At 36.1% G+C, this 17,802-nt stretch overlaps 1 protein-coding gene across 8 annotated transcripts in view; it reads right to left on the bottom strand.

Moving 5' to 3' along the window:
* ncoa2 (nuclear receptor coactivator 2) overlaps positions 1-17,802 on the bottom strand; it is a 207,566-nt gene that overhangs the window by 87,540 nt on the left and 102,224 nt on the right. For all 8 annotated transcript variants that reach the window (XM_009297336.5, XM_073940585.1, XM_073940586.1 and 5 more), the window contains 3 exon segments: positions 17,147-17,319; positions 8,410-8,513; positions 1,663-1,840 (listed from right to left, as the gene is read on the bottom strand). In XM_009297336.5, the coding sequence (XP_009295611.1) occupies positions 1,663-1,840; positions 8,410-8,513; positions 17,147-17,319 (455 nt within the window).

The raw sequence follows: 17,802 nt of genomic DNA, 5'->3' as shown, positions 1-17,802 counted from the left end.
TGTTTGCTGGCATCACGCATCACACACCTGTCAGTCAGCCAGTCAGTCAGTCAGCACGTAACCTTAAAGGGTTAAACAATTAACGCACTGCACTACTACGGTTACAGAAAAGTTTGCACTGTTATAATTCACTTACCTTTTAAAACGTTTTGGTGCTATTATCACTTGCTATTAAAAAACATGACTGAATGTTTTGAATGGAAAGCTGTAATGTAGCCATGGCGGGATCAATTTTGGCATGGAGCCCCGCCATGGAACAATGAATGTAGTGGAAACCATGGGGTCAGTCCAGTTTTTGGAAACATTTACATTGTGTTTTTGTGAGAAAAAGCAGCATGTTTTCTTAATTTGTTTTTGTTGTGAAAATTTGCAACACGTATATTGCTAAACCGATGAAGATCTTTTTCTAATCTGCTGTTTTTTATAATTGCATGTCTTTTTTTAAATTGCAGCGTGTTTAGCTCTCTCGGCCAACATCATCACCTCGGAATTAAAAAAGTTCTAAGTTCTGAATGATTTTGAGATAATGAGCTTTCAACTTTTGCATTCCATAGCAAACAGTATGTTTGAAATGTTTGCTTTTAAATAAAAAGTCTTAAAATGTAAACATCTTGTAAATAAGTTGTCATTTAATAAGAATACATCAATAACTAAATTTTGACAATTTTGACAAAAATGTGAGATAGAATCTTATATTTCTAAGGTGACAACATATAATTGAGTTTAAACAGTCCCCCTAAAAAACACCTACTAACCTAATCTGATTTTTATGGGATATGTTTTGAATAAAAGTTGATCAAAACAAAGCTAATTCTTTGAGTTGCACTAAAAAATGTATAGATGATTAAATCATAGTTGGCTTGCTCACTTATACGCAGTGTGTTGCACTGACCGCTTCTGTCAAAGTGATGTAATTGAAGAAAAGGATCTCAACCAAAAACAAACTGTTCATGAGATGCATTTGAACATGTAAATAACAGGTTGAAATGATAATGCATCTCTGCTGAATACTTGCGATCAAATCATTTTAAATGCATGTTTAATGGCAATTGGAAACTATTATAAATAAAAACACTAGCAGCTTTTTTTTGCACCAGGCTGAACTCTGTTATAGACCTAGCAACTATTTATTATTTTGTACTAATTAGCAAGCAACTACATAAATGTTAGTTCCCATTGTGCTAGATTAGACCTTTTTCTGGAATTAAAGCTAATTTACTTTCCCTAAATGTCATTATTAGAACTATTATATAACTAATATTGTTTCCATACTTTATTATTGTTACTGTGGTGCTTACATCAAATGTTCTAGGAACAGTGATTTACATAGTTGCTATGGTGAAAAAGCCTCTTTACATTACAGTTTGCATCTAAAAGCATACTGTTTCAACGACTACCAATCTGTTAATCACATCACTTCAGGCCATAGAGGACAAAATACCTGTCAAAAAACATCATAATATTATACATTTTATTAAGTTAGTAATTGTGTTACTAATGCTCAATCTGATTAGTACAATCACAGTTTCAAAAATGTACAAGGTACACTTGAGTATTGAGGAATGAGTCTTTCCTGAAAACAAGAGGTCATTGAAGTGCAAATGAAACAAAAGCAAGTTAAAGGGGAAATAAACAAAGATTAAACAACAGAAAGAGTCTCACCGTGTGACTTAGGCAGGAGGTTTTTGATGAATTCGGCATGGTCTCCTACATGCAGTATGCTGTACACACTGGTGTTCATCAGCTCTTCCTGATTATAGCGCAGGTACTGCGTCACATTCTCCGATACAAACACAATGTTGCCCTCCATGTTCACCACAAAGAAGAACCCATCCAAGGCCTGAAAGAGATAAAAAAAAAGATGGGATATTAGCACTAAAAACGCCAACGCATGATGAGCACAAGCAGACATTTGTGCAAAAGTATACACCCCTTCAGCTAAAAGTGCAATCACTGAACTAGAGAGTGGTGATAACTGGCAACAACAAAACAAAAACCCATTCAGCAAAGTTAGAAGTCCTTGTAGACTCTCCAAACAGCATATCAAGTAAAGTCAAGGAGATTACGACATGAGAATTCATAGCCTCAAGACTGATTAAGTGGCTCCAGCAACAACAAGGCTGAGCATAATGATACAGCAGCCTTTTCACTTCTCAATTCAGGTAAGGCGTAATGAAGTAATTAGCTGCATGAAAACAAGAAGATCTCATCAGTTGTAGTTGGGAGGTTATTTTAACAGGCTTCCTCTCAGAGTGATACTCTCAGGCAGGCAGACAGGGGAAGTCAAGTGACTGTTTTTCCTCATTTGAAATGCACATTGCAGAATATGGCTCTATTAGGAGTTTGTACTTGTGTCTCACACACTAATGTGAACAGTAAAGGCATCCCAGGGATGTGAAGATTCCCCAATTTGCTCAATGCACCAGTCAAAAAAAGTTAGCGACGCATTGGTAAACAATTTTTAAGTGTGTTCCTATCTTCACATGAAACTTTAAAGATGTTGCTTGATTTGGTCCTACTTTATATTAAGTGGCCTTAACTACATGTACTTACATTCAAAAAATAAGTACAATGTACTTACTATGTTCAAAATATATTGCAGAACACTTGTTTGGTTGTATGCGTAGGTTTAGGAATGGGTTAAGGTGTATGGGATGGTCAACTTAGTGTAATCACAAATGTCATTATAACCTAAAATTTGTTGTCGAACTTTGATGATGGTGTTGAATGTGAAAAGTTGGTAGGTGTAAAGGGGTGGTGAAAGTAACAAGGTGGTGGGTGGTGAGGAGGAGGGTGTTGAAGATGAAGGGCCCAACCATATACTTGGTGCAAAAAGGCGCAAGACGCATATGGCGCGATGTGTTGCTATTTTCAGACCAGCGCAACCTTAATTTCCCTGTTTTCTGCCACGTTGTTACAATGGCAAATTCATTTGCGCCACTTTGTGGACTCATGGGTGTTCCTGTCTAGTTAAAAAGTGTGTCAAGGCGCATTGTTGGCATTTTGAAGAAACTGAAATAGACTTAAAATAGACTTTTTTCTTTATCCACAAAGAGCGAAAGAAAAAGTAAAGAGGTCAATTAGAAAAGGTTCATTCTTTATTCTTGAACTGCAGATAATCTGTTTAACTGTTTTATGCTTGCGAAGCGTTCCGTTTTTCCACTTACAAAGTCTGCTATGTAAATAGCAAATGTACCAGGGTGCGATGCAACTGACTCTTAAAGGGAATGGAAAATTAGACTCTGATTGCTTTATTCTCAAAGCACACCCTTATCTCTTTAAGAGAGTAAGCACAACCCTCTTAGACCATGCGCCACAGTGCAAACCGTAATTGTCCATGGATTCAGACATTCCCTTAATGCTTTTGAGCCATGCGCTTTAGACTTTGCGCCTAGATCGTGTAAATAGAGCCCAAAGAGTCAGTAAAGGGGAGTTGTTGGTCCATTGTTAAGTCAATGGGATTTGAAGAGCCTATGTTTTAAATGGAAGTTTCTTCCTCATTGTAAGTTAATGGGCAAATTTGGGGTACTCCTGCAATTAGGGGTACAACTTACACCACAGTTTGATGTAGATTACAATGTAGATTTACATATTTAGATTTACACAGCCTGGCAGCCTCTTCAATTGTGGAAGATCACATTTCTAAGAATTTCTCTTTCGAAGTTTTTATGCGTCAAAATTTGGTCCAATGTTAAGCCAAAGTGATTTTTCTGAGGTTTCTGGGCCAGTTTCTGGAAAACCGAAAGCCAGATCAGTTCAAAAACATATAGCAACTCGAGACAGACCAGTCTAAAGGTCTGGCCTGAAGTTTGGTAGTCATAGTATTAAAGCTCAAGGAGGAGGAAGAGTTGGTACATTTTTGGCTCAGAAAAAGTTTAAGTAGCATAACAGTATGTTGGCTTTCTCAAGATAATATCATTAAAGAAATTAATTACAATGTAATTACATGTAAGTATTTAATCAAGCATATGTAGAGTATTTAACATTCAAGTACATTGTAAAAAATGATTAATGACAGTCTAAGTACATATTAGATAAGGCCACTTAAAGTGTGACCCTTGATTTATTAACATTTCTTGATTTATGGTTCAAATGATATTTATTTTTATTGTCACTGTTGAAAGCTGTTGAGCTGTAGTTCAAAGGAGTGTATTTATTTAAATATAAAACCTAATTAAATAACTTTTATTCTTATTAATAGTTAATATAATTAATTCACTAAGAATCAATTAAATACTTCTTTACAGAATGAAAGAATAAAATAAAAATTGACAACATTTTGAATGATAGCTATTATCTGGATTCCACAGTTTAATACTCACTTCATTTAATTATTTAAATGTGATCTTGTAAAATGGAAACAATCTTTAGCACAGGTTAATCAAGATTTTTTTTTCCAAAGCTGAATAGAAGGAGTAATAATTCTGTCAAAAGCTTAAATACTGGACTGTTTTTAAAATGATTGAATAAGTAAGTAAGTTCATATTTAAACAGACTGAATTCTGATCAGTAAAACCTCTATTCTCTAGTTTTAGCTTCACAGGTGAGCTACTCAGAATTTGCCATCTTTAATGTGTTCATCTGAGCGAAGATGCCACTTCCTCGCCTGCTTGTGTTGGCAATAAAAGAGCTCTACTAAACGCCAGCGCTTCATAGCGTGTGACAGAAATGATATTGACGAGTCTTAATTGAAAGAACATCGCCTTAAGTCAAGCATTACCTATCAAGATGGTGTCAATTAGGCCTCAGAATGCAGTCGGCCCCCGAGGGCCCATAGCGATCACTATAAAAGCTGCTGTTTGCTTTAGAAATGTGGAGCAGCAGCTCGGAAATCATTCTTTAATCTGCGGCGGAGCGTAATAAGCTCTAAATCTTTTTATCAGCAAAACAAACAGAGCACCGAGAATTATTTCACAAACAACACACAAAAAAGAAAAGCTAAGAACAAATGTACTCCCATTCTCCAGAGAGAAGATTGAGCGAGGGATGGAAAAGGAGAGGGAAAGCAAGCGAAAGAGATTCTCTAGATGTGGCCATCTGCTGGGCACATTCAGCAAACATCGCAGAGTAAACACGGAGGAATGCCAAAGCCACCTTTATTTAGCCAAACTTATGCAACTCTGTAAAAGTGCTGATGGACGTGTATTGCAACATGAATGGAGCCGGGTGGGCCTCGCTGTCCCACTGCGGGAGCTTGCATAACTTCCTACACAAAGGGTCCAAGCTCATCGTGAGGTGTGGACACTGAAAACGGACCCACACACACTGAAAAACGGTGGCACTGCGAGCTTGGCCGCAAATCCCCACACACTGCTCCGAAGAACACAAAGCTGCTTTAGCGGATCCTATGGCTGCTCACACTTCAGCTTCCATCGGCAAACAATGGGCTTTTTCAGTGGGGCAGCACTGCGAAAGCTTTACACAAGGCCTGTTTGTGTGCACGAGTGTGTGGAGCCCGGACGAGCCCCCGGGAGGGGCTGCTGGGGGTGGAGAAGGCCAGAGAGTTTTCCCCCCTCGCTGGCCTTTTGTCACAAGTGGTTTTTAATTAGGTGCATTATAGCGTGCGGGTGTGAATTGTCCCTTCCTTCGGCCGTTTCAAACAGATGGAAGATCAAGCGCACAAGCACGCAGGCTATATTTGGCATCCGCTTGGTGTTGATTCGGTGACGGAGGACCTCGGAGGCTATAAATACCCCAAAGAGGAGAGGGGTGTGAGAGGAAGATGGAGCGGCTGGATGGGTGGATTCATTCAGAGCTGGGCGTCCTGCCGGATTGAGACGACTGACGGAAGCGGTTGCTTTGCACTAGTGAGAGTGGTTGAGCTATTTAAAGGGGTAGTTCAACTAAAAATAACAATGTCTTTTTTATTTTTACGTATCTCAGCAAAATATACAGGATTGAAAAAAATAATGAGTGTGTGTCTACTGCTAAAACAAAAAGCTCATCTCTTTTTCCAGCATTTGAGCTAAAAGTAAATACAACATAAATGATCGACTCACTTCAATATGTCAAGAAGACTTTTAACTTTTAAACCATTCTCAAGTTTAAGCTATATTTCACTTTAGCTTTATGTCAATTATTGAAAGGGTTTTAGTCTAAATTTTACTTTAAACATTTGTGCTCTTTTGTTGTTTTTACACAGTAAAAATTGATTGTAATTTTATGTAATGTGTATTTATGTAGCGCATTTATCTTAGCTTAGCTTTATATTAATGAAGTGGGGGGGGGGGGGTCTCCACACAACTACCATTGTGCAGCATCCACTTGGAGGATGTGTTGGCAGCCACAGGACAATGATGCTAGTGCACTCAGCTAAACTGTAGGTGGAGTGCAGAAACTAAAGGGAGTCATACACCAAAGCGCCGCTCGCAGCGCCATGCATTTCAGAATTCTAAACATAGGTTTCTATCAGGGTACACACACTGGCCAGGACACCGGGGTTACACCCTTACTCTTTACGAGAAGTGCCATGGTATATTTAATGACCACAGAGAGTCTGAGGCTTGGTTTAACGTCTCATCCGAAAGAAGGCGCTCACTGACTTTATGGTGTCCCCTTAATTATACTGGGGCATTAGGACTCACACAGACCACACGTTTAGCGCCTTCTGCTGGCCACCACTTCCAACAGCAACCTAGTTTTCCCATGTGGTCTCCCATCTAGATACTAACCAGGCTCAACCCTGCTTAGCTTCATTGAGCCTTGGGTGAGTCTTGGGCTGCAGGGTGACATGGATGTTATTAGTTACTTTACTTTAAAAAAAGTGAGTAAACCCATTGTTAATGTTAATTTTTTGAATTGATACCTACTGTACAAGCTAGTGTGCTACAAAAACTATGACAAATTTGCATTTAAAAGACATTAACATCCAAAGCTTGCGGTTGCCACTTCAGCCTCAATGGGTAAACATTTTTTTTCACGTCACCTCATATTTGAGTTTCTCATATAATTTCCTGACCACCGCCTCACAGCAAGAATGTCGCTGGTTCGAGGAGAGGATGCTTGCTGCACAGCCACTTGGGTGGAGCTCAATGGGTTCCTCCTATAAGCTGTTTTAATGAAAGGTCTCTAAACCCAACCCCCAGTGACATCACTTGTACAAGAAGTGCAGCTTGCTGGAGCTCAGCTCTGCACACAAGGCTCTGAAGAGAGTACCACTTGGGTTTGAGTCCCAGCTGGACCAGTTGGCATTTCTGTGTGGAGTTTGCAAGTTCTACCAGTTTTCGTGTAGGTTTCCTCTGGGTGCTCCCCCTCAGTCCAAATACATGCTCTATAGGTCAATTGGGTAAGCTAAAATTGTCTGTAGTGTATGAGTGTGTTTGTGAATGAGAGTGTATGGGTATTTCCCAATACTGGGTTGCAGCTAAAAGGGCATCCGCTGCGTAAAAACATATGCTGGAATAGTTAGCGGTTCATTCTGCTGTGACAACCTCTGAAATAGAGACTAACCGAAGGAAAATAAACAAATAAATGAATGATTTCCTGACCAATCAAATGCTCTTTTAGTATCTGACATGCCCCGCCCACTTCATAATCCGTCTCATTTGCTTTTCATTTGATGTGCTCTATCTCAGCCACTCTCACTTGCAGTACTGTGATAAAAATGAAGCACTATTTGCTATTTATAAGTGGGAGCTACTCTATGTCCCGCCCTGTTTTCGTGTTTCAGATAAAATTATGGCATAATTAATTATTCATTGAATAAATATGCACATTTTAATGCATTTTAAAGATGCAGTTTTTATAATTATTTACTTTTTATATAATTTACTTAATTCTAAGGCAAAGAATTTACTCACTTTTTTTAAGTGAAGTCAACAAGCAATGTGTTTACTCACTTAAAAGTTAACTAATCATGTGTTTACAGTGTACTACTGATTTATATATATATATATATATATATATATATATATATATATATATATATATATATATATATATATATATATATATATATATATATATATATATATATTATATATATACTACTGATTTTTATATATATTCTAAAAAAATTTTTCCAGTTTTAGTTTTCACAAAAACTACAAAACGAAAGCTAGAAAACATATACTAGCTGATTCAAAATGAATAAACGGCATATAAATAATACTAAAACAACACAGACACATCATTATACTTGAGCATGTTTTTCATGCCAAAAATATTTGCAAGATTTAAACCGTCACCTCATGAGGTCTTTATTTAGCAATGGGATGGGGATGGATTTAAACATCAAATGGCAGCCAAATATTTTAACACAAAATTCTTTGTTTTGAACAGATACAAGAAGCCATTCACTTCGACTCTGCCACCCTATACATGGCTCAGGCTGGACTCTTCCCAGTTTGTGTCTGTCTGCATGCACTGTAGAGCCAGTGTAACCAAATAAACACAGCACAACAGACCCACCTCCAGCATCATTGGTCCAAGGGCATCTTTGTCAATAACACTTTGGCCTGTCGACGACACATCAGCCTTCTGCACTTCATCCTCATTGGCTGCAGCAGCTTTCTCTGCAGAGAAATGGAGAGATGCAGATAAAAAGAAAGAAGAAATGAGTCACTGACAGCAACATAACAGTCCAGAATAATTTGACTAATAATTTCACACAATGGAAATCATATTTAGAGGGAAATTGTTTTCAAAATTTTATCATTTAAACCACCAGCTGTAAAGGAAATACCAGAGTTTTCAGACTATTAGCCCAATCGAAATACAAAATGTCATATGCAACTTGGTCATTTAAACAGTATTGGACACCTAAAGCCTTCAAGTACCACCTGTGTGAAATACAGAATGAGAGCAACATCAAATCTATTACTGGACAGCCAGATGTGTGCAATTCAAATTATATGGTTGGATAAAGCAAACCAGTGTCTCACTAGTAAAGTTTTATTAGGTTAGTGCTAAAACACTACACTAAACTACAATAGATATTTAAAATTGATGCTGTGTTGCAAGCCAATGAAGGAATTAAATTTTTTATGTGGAGGGGCCATTAACTTTGAGAACTTCTGAGATTTTCAAGCATTTTTGTGTTTGTGTTTGGGCTGCAAAATATATAGTTTTAGCATAGATATCATAATATACACATTCGCTATACCCACATCGCAAGATATGCAATGTTTAGTCTAAATTATACAGTAAGTGACCATAAGCAACCGAATTGCATATAACTGTATGAATACAGAAAAAAAAGTTTTTCTAACAGAATTGTTGTCCTGTTTCTAGTCCGAATATCTATTTTTTGAAGCGAAACACACAATTTTTAAAATTCCTTCATAGGCAGATCATCTTACTTGTTTAAATTAAAAACTCTAAATTTTGACTTATTTCTTCTGAAGTTAAAATATCAACAATATTTTTACTTGATCTAAGAATGTTTAGATATTTGGACTAGAAAGAAGATAAAGTAGTAGTAAGAAAAGTATCTTTTGCATTGTGATTATTTAATTTTTTCATCTGAATACTGTTAGACTTGCCATAAAACTGTCAAATAGAGCAATTCAAACCATCGTAAAAATCTAGAAACTTAGAAACTATAAAGTGTTAGCTCAAAATACCCATCAGATTATTTATTATAGCCTCCAGAAGCTGCCCATTTGAAGTCTGAGTACATCGTAGCTTTTTTTGTAGCCTATGGCTTTAAATGCAAATGAGCTGCTTCTTCCCGCCCACCGTTTCTACTTGTATGCCTGCTTCTCCTGTGTTATGTCAGATAAACAGCAGTCAGTAATAGCGACAAACACAGATGAAACTGAAATAATGTCTCTAGTTAAAAATACCAAGTAAGTGTATTTGATGTATTTGTGGTGGAGTTTATTCAAGCCTTTCTGAAATGATGAATCTTACACAAATGCCATTTGCAGAATACACACATACCTTTATTGACACTATGTGGCTATGGGGATTATTGTGGTTAAGAATTGCATAGCGATTTTACCCTCTTTATTACAAACATGCTCTGTTAATAAATCATAATCAATCTGTGTACTATTCAATAGTGTTACTAAAATTCATACAAAAACTGATTGAATATTCACACACATTTACATAATTAAATAAATAGGCTCATTAATAAACATGTTAAAAAGCAAAATAGGAAAGTTGACGTCATTTCCAGCTTCCTGTGATTAATTTGAGATAAGTAAATGCTTAAAATGCTTTACTAAACCAATCATTTTAAGCAAAATATATTTTACATCAAGAAAAGTCAAAGACACTATTCGTATTGGTCATCTGCTAGTCTAAAACCCAGGCAAGTTATTTGGCCAAAGATTCACCATGAATCACAACAAATGAAGCATTTTCCCAAAATGACAGCTGCGGGGTAAAGTGTGCCAGAAGCGTTGGGGTAAGCTGTGCCAGTGACTCAACCCTTAGTGATAAGCTTCACAAACAAGAAAAACACAGGTCTGAATAGGAAATGCATCGATTTACAAAATGTCCTTCAGATTTTAATGTAAAATTAGATTTTGGAATAAAACAATTCAAGTGTTTTCCCTCTCTTCATATTCATAATTTACATAAAAATGTACATTTGTTCCTTAAATTGCTCCCCAATGATTTAAATCACCCCTTGCTCACCCTATTTGACAGGACATATTTCTATTGCACCTAGTTATAAATGTGTTCCTCTAATTTCACTTGATAGCAGACATCCTGAAATATAATTAGGCACATTAGTTCTACCTCGGTCTCCTTTCTCCTTGAATAGAGGACAAGTTAAGCAAAAATTGGCACCGCTTACCCTCTCTCCCCTACTAAGTGAATATGGTTAATTTGGTCCAGAACCCAGTCCTCGGCTGGAAACATCAACATTTCCATAAAAGAATCCAAAACCCTTCATTAGATCCTGCCGAGTTTAAGTGTTTTATTTCCAAATTACATTAAAGACACTTCATGTGGTCCTGCTAGCTTGAGCGTATTAGCATTTCGTGAAAGGGCAGCACTTTCTTTCTCTGCTCACTTAAGCGTTTCATTTTATACTGCGCACACACACACCTTTTAAACCTCTTTTCGCACTCTATAATACTGCCGCGCACTTGTTGAGACATGTTGTTATGGCACATATCCGGACCTTAGCAACGCGCAAGGCAGAAGCTGTCAGGCTAAATGGGTACATGTGAAGCCTCACGCAGCAGCCATGCAGCCGGCAGCCTGGACATGAATGAACCGTCAACACACTCACAGACGCCAAACAAGCCATTATATAAAGAACAGAGAACGTCATTCTCTTCAGCAAAGTGACATGATTTGTAAACAACGTCAGCTGCAAAACAAAGCACACATGATGGAGCTAAATGCAGAGGGAAATTGGTTTGTCTGAGTCTAGGATAGGGTTCGCTGGATAAAAATGGCTAAACATTGACAAAACAATCAATGAAATGTATGCATTAAAACATTTTCATCTGTACAAATTGTGAATAGAATTGTCTAATACAAAGATTTAGGTCACGCTTTATAGTAAGGTGAAGTTTTTTTGCTATTAATAAACTGTTTATTATGATTTTGCCTCAAACACCTAATTTGCTGGTTATTAATAGTTTGTAAGGCCGTATTGGGTTTAAGTATTGGATATTATTAGAGATGTAAAATAATATTACATTGCAGAATATGTACTATCAGTATTAATAAAGAGCCAATATCTTAATAAGAGACCGATAATGAATAGGCATGGAACGATAACCGGTTTTAAGGTTTACAGCGGTTTGGAAAAGTCAAGATTGTAAAACCACAGAAATTTTCTGTTATACCATTCCTAAGGTATATAACATATAAGCACTGTTGGGTAGTAGTGTCGCTACAAGTAGTGACACTACTAGCTTAACTACATTTCTCAGTAGCGTGTCGGTAGCGTTGCTACTTTCTAAATCAAATGGCTTTTCAGTAGTGAAGCTATTTTATTAGTCAAGTAGCACAGTAGCGTCAACACAAGCAACATTTACCAATCGCGGATTTATAAGTGACAGGACTGACATTCACGAAGCTGTGAGGCCAGTATCTAGCCGATTAAAGTAAATCTATATTATGGCCAGAATGACGATTTCTTCTTCTTCCTAATTTTTGGTAGCTGATAACAAAGTTTTTGGTGCGTTACTGCCACCTCTGGTGAAACTTGCTTGATGGAAAGATGACTGAGGGAGTTATTTCTGAAGCAGAATTCCTCGTCACCATACCTCGAGAAGTACATGTCACGATGCAATAACTTAATTTCTGATGCTGTGCTCAAAAAATAAAAATAGTTTAGTATTTATGCACACTATAATGCTCATTCTTAAATATTTCCATTTACTATAAATTACTATAGTATTTTAAATGTGTAACATCTGGTTTTATTGGATTTTTTGTTTTAGCTGTTATATACTACAATGCGTTTCTGTTTAGTACAGCATATTATTTACAGTAAATAACTGAACTATTATGCCTCATATGTTTTATTGACAGTTTTGTTGATCACTAAGATAAGATTGACTTGGATTTAAGTTGCTTCGATTTAAAAAAAGAAAATTGTAAAAATAGCTTAGATGTAGCTAAGCTACTTTTGCCAAATAGCTTTTAGTTTATCTTGCTACATTTCCCAGGGGGTAGTTTTAAAGCTACATTTTAAGTATAGTAGCTAATAGCTTAGCTCACTACATTTTTCAAGATGCTTGCCAAACACTGGGTATAAGGGGTTTTATACAAGTTATTTTTGTGTGTTGTAAAGAAATGTTGTGTTTCTGAAACTAATGAGGATAGCAGATTTATTTAGTCTAAAATGTTTAGTGTTCCAAAATAGGATAAATATTTCATAAAATGAAATATATTGTGTTCAGTAGGGAAAAAAGTAGATTTTTTTTTTAAATCAGACATTTAAAAAGATCTTATTTTAGAGCAGTGATCACAATCCTGTGAAACTGTAGTATTTTTATCCAAGGTTATCATCCCATCAGAGTATATAATAATATATTCTGATGGGATGATAACCTATATATTTCTATATCGCCTATTATTTTAACAACATGAACAAAAAACGAATATGAACACAGAAAATATTACAAAATAAAAGCTTGTTTAAACAATAATAAATAATACAATAAATAAATAAGGCAAGGATACCACTGCATCTTTTGCAATAAAGACATTCTTGCATCATTAATTATTGTTTATAAATGTACAATTTTAATAAATACTATTTTAATATAAACCACTAATAACTCCAATCCTCAATCCCCCCAGACCAATGTAACTTCCTGTCTGTATCCATCCATAAAAGTGAGTAGTCGTCGGGATCATCAGCGGATACACTGGGCTCACAGAGGACACGATAGAGAAGCAAACTGTGCTGGCATGATGGGTAGCCATATGGCAAAGAGAGCGGGCCATCCATCAGCCTCCCCCTCAGCCCGTTCTGGGATGCTCCGAACGCTGCTCTTCCCGTATATGAGCACGAGTGTGTGTGTGCGCGTTAGGCAGAGATACGCATGCGTACACTGCTGATGATGAGTGGATGCGAGCGTGTTGTGTGTCAGCAGGTCTTTGCGGTGCCCAGCAGGGACTGGTAAACCTGCACAGCTGCACCAGAGGTTTGGTGATAACTCATTCCCTCTCTCATTTCAAACCTGCTCTTCCAAGAGGCGACAAAAAAAAGGTAGGTTTATGTCTGTGATAGTTGGGGCGTGTCATTTATTTTAATAACAGATGTGTAGTTTGATTGAAGCTTCTGGAATCTGGAATCTTTTGGAATCTGCACACAATCAGTTACAAGGAAAAGCCGCGCCCCTGACTCTGCACTCAGCCAATCAGTGTACAGGTTTGATCATGGATACTGGGTCATAGCTCTCTACAGGGGAGGATTTCATATCATGTCATCATCTGGGTGTTGTTCAGTCACTAATATATATAAGCACTGACTCACTATTGAGAAAATCAAATAGGTATTAATACATAATGCAAGACCCTCTAGTTTTTCACGACTTTCTTTGTGAGTTTGTGCGATAAAAATTCCTGGCTTTGTGGTGGTAATTCTCAGAAATTTAGATAAAAAATTTTATATTTATATAAATTATATATTTATTTATCTTATTTACTATATTAGGTAGCCTACTATGTTAGGTGTGCAATCTGACACTGTGACAATGACACAAATCATAGAAATAAAGCTTATATATTTTGGTCTCTTGTCAAGACAAGATCTAAAACAGATCTAAAATGGTGGGAATTAAGCCAAAGGAAAGCTGTATAACTCATATATTTATCCACAATTTTACTTTCTCTCAGATTTTACTCCCAGGAGCATCTGACGTACCTCACTCAGGACATGCGTTTGTGCTTTCCCTACAGTAATACATCGAATACACGGATTGCAGTAAAACTCATCAATGGTAGGGAATAATTTTTTCTCCCATTAACTGCAGGAAAAAAGTTCAGCGAAAACATTTATCGATTTGCTGCAGATCATAATATCAGCCATACATTTCAAGCACAAATAATGCCCTTCAATTCGGACATGTCCAGCGGCCATCATCCTTGCACCAATCTCCATCATTGTAAGCTGTTTGATTTTCTGTCTTTTCCACTGCTCCGTTTGTTAGATGAGAGTTTGCGTTTGTCAAGAGAGACATACGTTTAAAACAATGCTATGCAGCAGAATTTTCAGGTGTGGCCCAGAATTTACATTTTGATGCACCCCTTAAAAATTGATAACATTAAAAATATGCATTCAGCAGCCAAAAACAGCATGTCTGTGTCTGTTTAAACATTGTGCATCATTAAAATCTATAAAAATTAATAAAGACACAAGGTATAGTCATATAGGTAAAGTCAGAATTGTTAGCCCCCTTTTGATTTTTTTTTTCTTTATTTAAATATTTCCCAAACAATGTTTAACAGAGCAAGGAAATGTTCACAGTATGTCTGATAATATTTATCTTCTGGAGAAAGTCTTTTTGTTTTATTTTGGCTTAAATAAAAGCAGTTTTTAATTTTTTAAACACCATTTTAAGGTCAATATCATTAGCCTCTTTAAGCGATATTTTTTCGATAGTCTATAGAACAAACCATCGTTAAACAATAACTTGCCTAATTACCCTAACTTGCCTAATTAACCTAATCCTTTAAATGTCACTTTAAGCTGTATAGAAGTGTCCTGAAAAATATTTAGTCAACTATTATTTACTGTCATCAATGCAAAGATAAAAGAAATCAGTTATTAGAAATGAGTTATTAAAACTATTATGTTTAGAAATGTGTTGAAAAAAAATCTTCTCTCAATTAAACAGGAATTGGTGGAAATAATAAACAGGGGGCTAAAAATTCTGACTAACCAAACTTATTATTATTATTATTATTATATTTTTTTTGCCAATTGTTAGAAAAACATCCAGTCATTTTACTAGAAACATACACCACTGGAAACTTCATGCAAGACCAGAATCATTCCCCATGCAGATTTCATAATGGGTTAAAAACAGACCGTTTTTGTCTGTAAAAAGATGGCAAAATGCTGCTAATGTAACAATAATTAATAAAAAGCCTTCTTTAAGGCTTGTGAGACTTAAATTAGTCACATCCCAAATATTTAGCACACCCTTAAACTCACGAAACCACCTCTTAATTTAAGTTACCATTTAAATCTTCCATTTTTAATTAGAGGAACTGAGTAAAGAATCTCTCTGAAGAAACATTTGTGTCTGACTAAATGTGAGGAACAGAACCGTGAGGCTTCAAAACTGTATTTTCAGCAGATAGCAGCTTCTGCTTTAAAGGGCTTCCTGTGAGTGTCAGTGATGCTGTGTTTCCTTTACAAGGAAAGCTGACTGTTGCTCTTTACACTCGAGGCCTTGTTTACAGGCAAAACAGGCCTGTTTGTGTCTTTTTCGAGGCGGTTTGAGACTGTACAAACACAGTTAGAGCAGTGTGTGATGCTGCAGAGCGCTGGAGGAGATGAAGGAGGGGTAAGGGACGACAGCAGACGCCGCCGACCGTTGCTCTGTTAGCTCACATTGCTCAGCATTACATAACCTAGAGCTCAGTACATCACAAACAATCTCCATCACAGCCCAGGCACAATCAATGCACACACACACACACATAACACGTCAACTAGCACACAGTCTCGTCAGCTGAAAACAACACAGATACTAATTTGGAGAGAAACACACAGTGGCAAAGAAATCCAGTCTTATGGTTTATATAAAAAAATAAATCAGTCTATATTTAGAGACTTCAGTTGTTATGAGATAATCTGCTATAACGCTTCCAAAAGCAATTATATCTGTATAATTGTTAAAGAAACTATTAGCCTAACATGCTAACAAGCACTGCACCTGAATCTAAATATTGTGCTAATAATTATGTTGTCGATGATGCACTGATAATGCAATACAACTAGAAAATACTTAACAAATCTAGAGGAATAATTCTATTGTGACTTCTAATCAATCCAAGTGATTGGTTTCTTCATGTTTTTTTTTTTTCTAATACAGGCATGAATGCAAGCTGCAGGGCTTTCTGTGTTTCCCACCAGACCAAATGTGCTGTTAGCATGATGCTAATCTGCACAGGCACCTGCTGAAAGTCAATCTGGAATTGATGGATGGTTTGACTAAGCCTGAGAGTTATGGACAAAAAATAATATTAATAATATTATTTATAAAGTATATATCTGTATTTTGGGGCTAAATTTCAATGTACACTAGGGCTGCATTTCTGCAATATAAATTGCAATATAAATACATTTTTACCATATTGCAATATTTGAACAGAACTTCTTAAATTATGTTGACTAGCCTGATTCTGGATGGATTAAATCATTTACATAAATAAAAATACAATTTCAAGCATCAGATGTGATGCAAAGCTGAAACAAAAGAAAAAAAAACAGTGCTTTACAGTCCAAATCAGGGTTTGGTACTGAAACCCGGTGCCATTATAGCATTATAGTGTCCATTTTTTAAAACTTTGCATTTAGGATTGTCAACACTGAAACGGAACCCCAGTTTTTCAAAACATTTCCTACATGCTGGAGTAGTCTGGACACCAAGCATAAAGTAACAAAACTTAAACGTTTTAAAACAAAAACACATTCCTGTAAATGGAGTATTATTATGAAGACAAGTAAAAATGTAATCAGTTATAAAAAATGCTGTATTGGTTTTCTTACCTTGCTCTTTAATTTGCCGAATCTGTTTCACGGTTTCCTTTAGGATTGCACATTTGTCAGGCTTGACGTTGAAGTTGTCAATGTCATTGAAGTTTGCGAAAATCAGCTCGGCGAGCTCCTCAATGTACTTATTTTCATGTTCCCGGTTACGTTTTTCTGTACTTCGTTTGGGACTGTGAGAAGAAACAAAAAATTACAATTACTAAAAATTTAAAATCATAACAAAAATGCTTTAAAAATCCAGTTTTAATGTTACTTTTGCAAAAGAGTTATGCATTTTTTATTGAACGATTTGTCAATATTTAAAAATATATGTACATACATTGTGAGCAGTGTTGGGGTAATGTATTACGCATAACACGAGTTACGTAATAATATTATTTTTCTAAATATTCGAGTAAAGTACTTTTAAAAAATTTTTTGAGTTACTTCTATATATACGGCTTGTTTATCTATAGATAACATTATCCTACTATTATTTATGTGCTTTTTTAAAAGGTAAATGAAGGCTATACAGTTAAAAAAAGAATTAAAAAAAACCTGCAAGTTCTGATAGAGATCAAGCTTTAGCTAGGTCACTAAAAGTATCGCTTAAGTAACTCAAAAGTAATGTAACGCATTACTTACCATAAAAAGTAACCAAGTAACGCAACTAG

Source organism: Danio rerio, chromosome 24, assembly GCF_049306965.1.
Source record: "Danio rerio strain Tuebingen ecotype United States chromosome 24, GRCz12tu, whole genome shotgun sequence".
Classification (NCBI taxonomy): Eukaryota; Metazoa; Chordata; class Actinopteri; order Cypriniformes; family Danionidae; genus Danio; species Danio rerio.
Note: the sequence above shows the minus strand (reverse complement) of the source record. Positions and strands in the feature narration are given on the sequence as shown.